We start from the raw sequence: 11,581 nt of genomic DNA, 5'->3' as shown, positions 1-11,581 counted from the left end.
TCCGGGAAGATCCCACATGCCACGGAGCAACTAAGCCCGTGCGCCACAACTACTGAGCCTGCGCTCTAGAGCCCGTGCTCTGCAACAAGAGAAGCCACTGCAGTGAGAAGCCCGCACACCGCAATGAAGAGTAGCCCCTACTCGACACAACTAGAGAAAGCCCGCGTGCAGCAACAAAGACCCAACGCAGCCAAAATGAATAAATAAAATAGGCAAAGTATATAAATAGAAAAAAAAAAAAGAAATTGTTATAGCAATTAGATATTGCTCCTGTTTTAAATTTTAGCAAATATGTTTGTGATCACCCCAGCTATTAATTATTCTCATTCAAGATGGAGATGCTGCCCAGTTTGACACTGTCTTCAGTGTTCCCAAAGCCAAATAATATCTGAGTGACTTATTACAACTACATGGCTAATTTAATAGTACCTTTAAACATCTCCCGTTAGAGCAAGGCCCAACATGATCACGTTGCTTTAATTTACCACCTCTTTTGTTTTGTTTTATTCACATAAGATCTTATCTAAGAGTTTCTTTTCAACTAGATGAGTCTCTGGTAGTGGGTCCAAAGATTGAGAAATGAAAAGCACACACCTGGAATAAGAATTCCACTACTGGTTACAGCTTTCTTTAGGACCACCAAAATATACTTTAAAGAGCTAGGATTCCATAGGAGTCTAAGGCCCAGAGCAGAGCCTTTGCTTCTCTGCATATTACTCCTGTTAGAAGAGTACCGGGAAGTAAGTGGTCCTTGGGCAGGGACTCAGAGCAGCTGTAACTGGACTTGTTAAAACATGAATATGAGTTTCTCTCTGTTGCTAATAATTAAGGAAGCGAAACATAAAATTATAATTTTCCGTTTAAAAAAAAACCCTAAGGTGTTTAGACTGAGAGGAAGCTCTCCCAACTCTTTTCAGAACTTCCTTCCTGGGTATTTGGAAAACACCACTTAGTTTCAGACTTTGTGAGGCCCCCTGGCACCCTAGTATATCCAGCAGCGGTCAGAGGCACAGCAGACCACAGCCCAGCGTCTGCAAGAGGCCTTGTCCTGTGCATTCCTCTCTACAGAGATGGTCAGGTAAAGCTCAGATGGTGTATTTTAGAAAAGTTACTGAAAGCCAAGAAAGTTTAGTGTTCTGTTCAGACCTTAAATTTCCTACCATAAGCTCTGTTGAGACCTAAAATAAGAAAACAAGCCCTTCAAGATACCCTTTCTAAGATGCTTTTAGGAAAAGTGGGTCTTAACAGAAAAACTTAGAGCTACAAATCCTTTAGACATGTTAGTATTGTTTTTAAGCAACCACTTTAAAAAGCCACTTGCAGTGACATGTCAGATTTAAAAGTACTTTGTCCATGTTTAGATATTCCTAAATCAGATTTATTTATTTAAGAAATATTTTGTCAGCAACTTTAAAGCCCTGCAGTTTTTCCAAGGCTGCCAGAGCATTTAAAAATACTCTGCTTATTCACCACAAATAGCCTGAGACAAACAACTGCATATCTAAGTCTGCGTTAAGAGTAGGAGCCTTGTCCACATTCCATGTTATGGAAACTATTTAACCTTTCTTTGATGGTGGGAAAAATGGTAACTATGATCTAGCTATTGCCATACACTTAATCCCAGATCCTCAGTTCAGCAGTTTACGTCTCAATACTTAGGTTTCTCATGACATTCTTTCTTGGTGACTAGAGCATAGAGCTATTCTTAAAGTTTTTCCTCAAATGGAACAATTTCAAACGATACACAGCTTTGGGAGGCCCTGAGAATGAAATCTAGACCATGGAGCTACCTGAGCAGCCTTGGAAAAAAGGACCAGTGCACAGCCACCAGAGAGCAGGGAGCACGTGCACATACACAGCAGCCAGGACGCAGAGCCGGTGACTTCCAGGAATCCACGTCGTCCCATCTCACACCTCCACGAACGGAGGTGGGGCACTGCACGCTGTTCTCACAGCTGAGCACGTAGGAATAGCAGAAAGCAAGTCATCTACGGAGAGAATGCATTGGTTTACAGAATGAACAAGGCAGCTTTTCTGTTTAACCTGACAATCTCAACCATTTCTCCCCTGGCCTCAGACACGATGTCTTCATCCCAAGTCCACAACTATCTGACTTGTTCCCACAAAGGTATGCAATAAAATATAAACAATAGTTTAAGTCTCTCTAAAGAGCTTTAACAGAAAAAAGTACTCCCGATTGAACACGCAACACCTCATCTCAAGCTTGTCGACTCTTACTGCAAGTGTAAGTAATCTATTTTCTAATTTAAAATGACAGAAGTTTCTGGTCTGGTCCCTTTATGTTCCTTCCTATAAGATACCTTTGCTCCATTTTATTACTAGAAAAGAAATGGGTTAGACAGATTGGTTCATGAATCAAATTAGGTACAAATATTCACCCAAATGCGCTGCCTCTCCCATTGTGCTCTTCCCAAAGCCATGTCTGGCCAGGGCTATAGATGAGGCCTGGAGAGTCTAGGCCAAGATAAACCTCATCATACACACTGGAGCCCAAGCAGCTGAGTGCACGCACAGTCTTCACATGAAAGACAGCAATAGTCCTTCCGAGTCTCACAAGTTCCTGAGATACTTGGCAAGAGGACTTGTCACGCAAACCTTCCCACCACTGGAAAATGTTTATTAAATGTCCAGTCTTTGAGAGAGGGTTTGTACCAAAGGTAATCTTTAACTTGTGGGTATACATATTTTGAAGCAAGTAACTTCATTTTTGGACCCACTGCCCTCAAGTCAATGATGTAGCAGAATTGTGGCAAGGAAGCTGGCTTCATCTAAAATTCCTGCCATGTGTTAGCCTACTGTTTGAGTGCTTCACAATCACTCCTACCCTAGCAGGAAAAGCACTCTGACAAAGAATTCCTGTAACCGATTCCCCCTTGCGTCCTTAGGCCTCACAATCATCTACCAGGGGAGATGGCATGCCACCAGAATGTCACAGAGAGGCACTATAACCATTGCTTTGTTCTGGGGCTTTTTGAAAGAGCAGAGATACGAGGACCTCAGGGAAAAAGATCAGTCAATCATACAAAGAAGCCAAACGTTCACTAGCCGTCTCATGTAATTCAACTTTTTGGCTTTAATAAGAAATCATCTCTCTATTAAACTGAATTACCTTCAAAAAGTGTGCTTTCAGAAATCAGCTCCAGGCTACAAAAAGGTCGTTCAGTTTGTACCAGTCATTTTCTCTACAAGACCGTCTGATCACTATCTGTGTCCTCAGAAGTGCTGAGTCGAGAAGAGGTGCTGGGGAGCATAATCTGTTAGACGGAATAGAAACCCCAGAGCTTTTATCATGATACAGCTGAGAAGTGAACTGACATGTGGGCAACCCATGGATGCAGAGGGAAGGCTTAGGCAAACCCCATCTTCACAATAGGAAAAACCACCTTTATTTCCCTTGGAGAGTTTCCTGATTTGAGCTCAGGACTCATCTAGACAAAGTGAGTAAAGCAGGAAAAACTAATAAGCACAGCAGCCAACTGGGAGGAGACGTGCTAGAGAGAGAATTCCTTTCCCGGCACTGCTTGCTGCTTTCTGCTCTGCTTCTAACAGGCTCCCAAGAAGATAATGCTTCACTGGAATGTAATCTACCTTGTTCCACTTTCGAGAAATTGGGGGTGATGATTGGGGAGGTGGGAGCACTGATTAGGTCAGGAAGCGTCTCAGCCCGTCTTGTCAGCAGTTCTTCACTGAAATGTCTCCATCCACAGGACTAGTGTAAGTAAAACAGACCGAGAACATCATGGTTAAAACAATATGGTAGGAAAAACAAGGGACCAGTCATCAATAGGCTCAATTCTCAGAAGAATGTAAAACAGAGACTAAGAGTGGAGGGAAGAAGGATTCCAAAAGAATGTGGTCTAGGAATAGATCACAGAGGGGCCATGAACCTCGACCGGAAGATCTTCAGAGTCTGGTCACATGAGTGAGGAGGGTAGAAGGAATAGAAGGGACAATGGAAGAGGATGTGGCTTATTAGGGAATGTGGGAGGCCCACTGAATCCTGAAGAGCATCTGACCATGACTCACCACACTCAATGCCCAGAGTTTTTAACTTGAGGGTGGACCATCTGTGCCTGCTGCAACCATTCTCCTAGGCTTCCCATCGCAGAGAAGGATCTGCAGAGCCATTTTCATCTTTAAGAGCCAATTGAGAGGCTTGAGTGAGGCCTCTGGTCTTGCCTAGGAAAAAACAGCTTAGAGATTTGCCAGCTGAAGTGTGTGTTATTAGTGACTGAGTGGCAAATGTCTGGGGCAGTTTGAGTGGATAGCCCCAGTATCTTTATCTAAAATGAACTGATGGGGGACAGATTACAATCCTCAAAAAAGAGAACACACCCCTGGCACTGGCTGTACCAGGCTGGAAGTTGGAGGCTCAGTTCTAGCACCCGCTTCCCTTTTAACATAAGACTTGGTGGTGTACATCCAAAGGAAACGCTCTGCTGTGTTGCCATGCCGACCACCGATCCCAGCTTTCCCACCAGGCAGGGGACCGAGGTCAGTGTTGCACAGGTGACAGGGGAAAGAGGGAACACACATTCGCTAGAAGGGTGAACAGAAATCATTTATCTAAACAGAATAATAGAAATGAACAAAAACCTTTTAAAACAATCACAAAATTTACAAATAAATTGATACAAAATAAATAGAGATTGTAAATCTACAACATCATTTGAATTATAAAATGCATTCATTATGACAATCAGCTCACGAAACCTATACATGTCATTTGTGCTTATTTAGGTTTATATACACAGCTCTGGATACTGTGTTCAAAAACTTCACTGCTACAAAGCATGAAATGTACACTATGATACAGTGAGTAAAGGCTAAGGAGGATGGAAATCAGACTCAAAGCAGGGTCTTATTTGAGGCGCCAAGGCAGTGTTGGCATTGGGCCTCAAAACCAAGAAAAGGCATATTAGAAGCCCAGGTGGGCAGGCAGCTTCCATGGTCCAGAGAGATGGATTCTGCAATCCAAGGTGGGAATTAGAGACCATCACTGTTGTGGGACCAGGCCACCAACCTGGCTTGGGAGTGTGGGAGTGAGGAAGGAGGCTGTGGCCTCACAGCCACGCTGTACCATTACCCAGAGAATAGACCCAGTCACCAGGAAACCACCTCTAAAGTATTTCACGGAGGTACTTGAGAGGCCCTGCCATGAAGTAAAGACCTGCCTCCATCCTCATCTCAAACACCTGCCATCAGGAATAGAGGTGGGCCTAATAACAGGGGCCGGGACACTAGGACCAACGTAAGAGCAGCAACCTGTTTAAGACAAAAGCAAAACCGTTCCTTCTCACCCACTTTAAAAGACAACAGAACCCTAGGCTCCATGGATGAGGGGCTCCAGAACAGATCTCATCTTAGTCACAGACGATGTACTAACAGTAGAGGCATATGTACATAATAAATAATAATATAAAATAAAGCATATACATTTGTGGACTTAAAAGGACTCCAGAAACAAGAAAAGTCAACGGACTGACACACTCCACCTTCACAGTAGACTTTAGACACGGGGAGTAATGAATCAGGAGCAAGGCTGGGGCTCTCTGGGGAACAAGAGTCCTGAGGCCTTACTTTTTTCCCCTCTCCCTTCTGCTCTGGGAGCCTGAAACCAGTTGTTTATATCCAAGGGGCCTGGGCCTCCAACAAAAAGGGCAGGCACTCAAGGCCTACCAGGTCCATTTGATAGTTCTCTCCAGGGTGAGTCTGAAGAGGAAGCTGGCCCCAAAAGAAATCACTTCTCGAGTGAATCCATGTTGGTCAGATGTGGGCAAATGCTGGAAGATACCCTGCCAAGTGAGGCAAAACAATACTCCCAGTCATTCTTCCAATTCGTTTAATACCCAGTGGGTATGGAAACTTGAAAATGTGTACTCACTCAAGTCTTACAGTATGTGTTGGATCTGTGTACATATAAACCTCGGCATACAAACTCCTAGAACTTTACTCTCTTGCCATTTAGAACCTTTGTTTCCATGTTGCTTCAAGTACAGCCTGATACTTAAAACAATTCTTCTGAGATGACCTCAGTGGCTCTAACCTATACAGTGAGAAAGCTTACTTGAGCCGAGACAACCTTGGCAAAGGTCTGAAGAGCAAAGAAGGTCCCCAGCCCAAGACAGTGGGAGGAAAGCTGCTCCGAGCTCTGCAGCTGCTGTGAACTGCCATCTTCCTCCTGTTCTTAGGGCTGACCAGGGGCTCTGGCATCTTCAGGCAGGGCAGAAGGAAAAGCAGCATGTAAGCACTCCCTGCAGGAAGGGTGCCCGCATGTGCCGGAGGAGGAAGGCCCACTGCCACAGCCTCGAGCAAGGTTGGCGCGGGTGCCCCGCACATCCGCAAACCGAGGCAAATGAACAAACATCATCCTGGAACCCTCCGAACTCATCTCTCCTATCAGCCCACGCAAATACAAAAGAAACGTGGAAAGATAAAGATTTGCAAATGGCCCTGAGGTATAAAAATCCACTGAGTAGGTTGCTTACTGATCCATTTACATGGGAAAAGCTTCTGAATCCCCAGATCACTTCCATATTGAACTCTCTAAATCCCTCCTAATTCTGGGCTAACCTGCAACCCACCAAGATGCCCTTGCTGGACAGAAGCACCACTAGTCCAGAGGCTGGAATAGAACCACACCTGACCCAGGACAAGAGCCTCAGAAGCCTCCGCTCCCTGAACTGCCAGCTCAGCCTCGCGGTCTTCAACGCTCCGCAAGAAAACCGTCTCCGGGATCAAAGCTGAGAGGGGAACAGTTCCTGCTCTCCTGAGAGCAAGGAGCTTGTGTCATGTGACATGCACAAGCCAACCCTCCCTGGTGGCCTCCTGCTTAGAATCCCAGGGAACAAGGTGAGCACCTTCCCGTGCCAGCCCAGGTGAGGCCGGGCCCTGGGGAACACTGGAGGAGTCCTGCTCTCCTGGCCCAGGCAAGGCAAAGATGGTCAGATCCCTGGCTGGTTTTTCAGAAGATGACAGGGTTGGGTTTTGTTTTTGTTTTTGACCAGCCAGGACACAGGTTCAATTGGCCAGGGCCTACTTAGGTCTGCTCCTCAACCTGAGGTAATTTGAGGACAGAAGTTCATGGTCCCTGCTAATCCCAAATTCCCGTGGCTTCATTTCCTAAGGGAAATGCAGTTCTACTTGTATCTAGCACTGTTTTCCTAGAGTTGGAAAAGCTGGACCTTTAGTTGTGTGGTACTGGGGATAGCACAAGTAAATATATTCACAGTTAATGTTCCATATTAGTGTGAAGTTTTGCATTCAACATTTGCACAAAAGCTCCTTGAAATATTAGAAAATGGCAAGATGCCCTACTCCTCCCACTTGGGGAAGACAACACTGTCAGCACGGGCACTGAGCTCTCTTCCAGAAGTGAGGTGAGGAAGGAGGGGAAAAAAGAGTTACATGGGGTGCCCTTTCACATTCAAATTATGTAAGAACCAAGGCTTAAGCTAGTTGATTAACATCTCAGTTTCCATGCACAAATCTTAAGGTTCTGTTTTCCTAAGAGTTTAAACATACGATTTTAGACTTGCCTGATGCATGTGAAACAGAATTAAAGGGAGGGAAACGCTAAAGCAGTAGGAAGAAAGTCTCCCTCATTTATGAAGAGAAAGCAGATTGTCCCAGGAACACTTGGATACTAGGAATCCAGCTCCAGGAGGAAGCTTCGGGATGCCAGAGTGGCTGCTTAGGAGAGGGGGACACCCTGTCTGGTCCCCCAGAGCCAGGGCTTGCAGCAGGGGCCACTGAAAAGGAGTGCGAGGCCCTGGCCTGACAACGGAGCTCCCACAGAATTCAGGACCCCGGGCCCTGTGCTGTGTCTGCTCCACAGCCTGCTCCCCACGCTTACGAAGCCAGCAGCCCTAGGAGAGGACGACCCACCAGTAGTGCCGAGGACGGGCTGCTGCACATCAAGATCTCAACTATTTGATGGTCTTTCTCTGCCTTGCTCTCATTTACTTTGTAGACACAAACCGCATAGACCTTACCCAAATCATTCTCCTGCTGCCCCACAGAAGCCATGAGCCAGCATTTCTCCTTCAACAGCCTGAAGTTAGTTTCCAGAAGGAAAGTGGGGGGCCTGAAAGAGGAATCTGTCGCTCAGATACTGAGTGTTACCATCTGAAGGGTCTTGGGCCTTGCCCAAAGCAGATATAACTGTAGCCAAATGTTAGCCTTCATTCCTTCAGGGACCAGACAGGACTTATTTGGGACTCCCTGTTGTTATAAAACAGTGTGAAAAATCAAAGGTAAAGAGTAGTTTATAGAAAATAAATACGAACTTGGGAGGCTAAAATCTCGTCCTCCAGGAGCCCTACTGCAAAGCCCCCCTGTGCCAGCTCCTTTATAGAGAGGACTTTTCAAAAAGCCACACACTGAGCAGGTAAGACAGTATGGAAATGTTAACCATTTCTCCCTGAAGTCAAGGAGCCAGCAGCTGGAATCCTCTCAAAAGGGCTTTAGGATTCACAGAGCAGCAGTAGGGCTCCAAAAAAGATCCATCACAGTAACTGTGATTCCAGAGGCTCCTTCCAGTAGCAAGGCGCCCGGAGACGGACTGCGTGTGGAGAGGCAGATCAAAGCAGATAGGCCAGGGGAAGCTGACGGGAGAAGATCCAGGAGGCCAGAGGAACCACGGCTTGGCAGCCCAGCAGCGCCAGACCACAGGGATGGCACTGCTGTCCCGGCCCAGAGCGTGGTGTGCTGGCTGGGGCAGAAGCCTCCTCCCCTAGCGAGGCCCGGGTTTCACTCTGTTACAGGGAACTCTCTCTCGTTTCTGCACCCCCTACAGATAATCCCAGTTCCCGTGTCATGTCATACTGACGCTGTGCTCAGCTAGACGCATCTTAAGAAAGTGAGACCTTTACACTTGGATGGGTTTGTTTATAAAAGCAAATACTCACAGTACAGGGTCCCACTAACGTCAAGCTCTGCGGTGGGAGCACCATCCCACGGTGGTCTGATTTGGGTGCCAGCAGCAGGCCACTCAGCCCCTTGAGGGGGCACCTGGTGACTTCTACCAGGTGAGACCAGTACTTCCCTCACTAAGGGGCACGGCACCTTCTGAGGAAGATGCTCCAGGACCAACATCCCAGGGGAAACACTGCGCCAGGTGCGCACATGACACTGGAGCCACCGAGCTGCTCACCGGGAGGCAAGCCCAGCGTGTTGCTGGTTCTTTCCCAACCGCAGCTCCCACCCGCCAGCCAGCGCGCAGCCTGGGGTGCACAGTCCTACCTGGAGGAAGGAGAAGAAACTGCCGCTTAGCCCCAGGGCTTCCCTTCGTGCAGTGAGACCCAGTGGAGAAGATGCTATCTTCTCACCTAGTGACTGGACGCAGCGAGGACTGACAGGTCTATATGAAAACTGTGGTCAGTAGGAAGTCATTTCAGTGTACGAATGTTGCCGACAAAATGCACATATCCCTTGGGTTAACACTTAAAACACAGATAGAAGAGTTAGGAATTCAGTCACTCAAGAAATACCTCCTGACATTAATTTCACTACACGTGATGAATTTGATAGTAAAATAAGACAGAGACACACATGAAATGGCCACAACACACATTTGGTTTCTGAATCCCTGTTTGGGGCCAAACTGACCCTGGCTGTATGGGCAGCCTCTCTGGCGTGGACCACGTCTGAGGCGGGAGACACAGAGGTCCTCAGGCGGGGACACAGCCACTGCTGGGCCCCGCGGGCCCAGGGACAGGGGAAGGGGGCAGGTGCCGGCAGTCCCCAGTGTTCCCTCCTTTAGACACATGGGCCTAGACGTGCCTTCTCGGCAGGGTGCACAGAGCACAGCTGGAAGGTCCGACTCCTTTTCTGACAATGACATACATCCCAGTGGGAAGGGCAGGAGCGTGGACTCCACACCACGAGTTTACTCAAGGGCCCTGTGGAAGATTTCCATTTGGCATCTGTGTAGCAGCATCGTGGGTTAACAACAGCAAGGACGGGGCGGTGGGTGATGGCGCTCCGTAAGCTGGGGCAGAAGAGGCCTGGCTGAGCTGGAGGCCCCAGGCTGTGGGAATGTTGGGGTGAAGCCACCTCGCCTCTTGCAAAGATAAACCATAGGTTTAAAATCCATTAACATTCATTTTGGTGATAAAAATTCCTTAGAGTGGGAGCAAAATCACATTCCAAGCAAACGTTAAACCTTTCTGAGGGAAAGGGACACCGTTAAACATCAACTTAAAACAACACTGAGCTCAGAGAGGCTGCAGGTCCCTGTGCAGGCTCCACCCTTCAGGGCCAACAGCCTGGGCAGGTCTGTGTCATTCATCCTTGAAGTTCGACAGCGACACCCGCTGGGGCACAGAGGAAGGGTGCCCCTCCCTGGGGCGGGGGCCAAGGAAGGCCACTGGAGGGACAAGTCCATCCTTCTAAGGTTACATCATGGGGTCACAGCAGAGTTCAGACAGAACAATTTAAAACTCTGCAAAAGACACTTTTTAAAAACATGATCTCTCGGAAAAAATTAAATCGCAACAATTTTCAACTTCATGCAAATCGAGGGAGGAGAGTGGATAATGATAAAAGGTACAGCTGAAAAAATAAACATGATTCTATTTGGGCGGAAGAAATTCATCTCCATCATCTCGAATGCCACGCCCTGGCTGTCGATTTCACGTCTCCAGTTTCCATTCCTGCCCTCCCCGGCCTCCTCTGCTGCTTCCAGGAAGGGGACAAAGTCTTTGGTCTCAGGACGGTGCAGGATGCAGCATGGCACACAAGCGCACGCTAATGGGATTCACGGTCAGGCGCGGAGGCCGAGGCCGGTGCTCTAGATGGCGCCCTCGCTGTGCAGGCTGTGGTTGGCCTTGCTGTGCGTCACACAGTTCTGTTCATTGAGCAGGTTGGCCGTCTCGTCTGGCAACCCGTCGTGCAGCTCCGTAAGAGTCAATTCAATTTTAGTGTTTTCACTGTCTGAAGACTGAGGAGTTTTGTCCATCCGGGATGCCATCAAGGCATTTTGGTATTGCTGTCTTGAGATCTGAGGCCAGGAGATGGTACAGAAAACAAACCGAGATAATGTTTATTTTTAGGCTCTCTTGTCTCCATATGGTATTTATTACACCTTACGTCCCCCGAAGGGCCCCTAGCAGTTGCTCTAGAAGAAAACCATCCTTGAGTATAAACTGAGCCACTTATTAAAGTTCAAGTTGATTCTAGTGAACAATACACTTTTTGCTGATATATAATAAGCCATCTCCAAGTTCTGTCTCGACATTTCACAGAGACTAGAAAATGGCTTCCATCAGCTAATCCCCCCCAAAGCTATCTTTATTTCAGCCTAAGAAAAGAGCTCCGTCTCTCGTGAAGACCGGCTGGAAACGTTTACTCATTTTCTTACCCCCTCCAGCTCTCGTTCCCTGAAAAAGCCACACGTGACTTGGCAGCTCACTGGACAGAGCCAAGGAGACCGATGTTCTTCCCCAGCCAGAGTCAGGGCACAGGAGCTGGAGGCAGGGCGCCCGCAAAATGACCGAGGCAGGCTCGGCACAGAGGCCGCGGAGCCAAACGCTCTCGCTCTCGGTGGAAGCTGACCGCC

At 47.5% G+C, this 11,581-nt stretch overlaps 1 protein-coding gene across 2 annotated transcripts in view; it reads right to left on the bottom strand.

Moving 5' to 3' along the window:
• Positions 1–4,565: 4,565 nt before the first annotated feature.
• Positions 4,566–11,581, bottom strand: part of CNNM2 (cyclin and CBS domain divalent metal cation transport mediator 2) — a 143,373-nt gene continuing 136,357 nt past the window's right edge. For both annotated transcript variants that reach the window (XM_032607847.1, XM_032607846.1), the window contains one exon: positions 4,566–11,023. In XM_032607847.1, coding sequence (XP_032463738.1) covers positions 10,814–11,023 — 210 coding nt within the window. In that variant the 3' untranslated portion in view covers positions 4,566–10,813. The remainder of the gene's footprint in view (positions 11,024–11,581) is intronic.

This window comes from Phocoena sinus, chromosome 16 (assembly GCF_008692025.1).
Source record: "Phocoena sinus isolate mPhoSin1 chromosome 16, mPhoSin1.pri, whole genome shotgun sequence".
NCBI lineage: Eukaryota > Metazoa > Chordata > Mammalia > Artiodactyla > Phocoenidae > Phocoena > Phocoena sinus.
The sequence above is the reverse complement of the archived record's forward strand: the minus strand, read 5'-3'. Positions and strand labels throughout refer to the sequence as shown.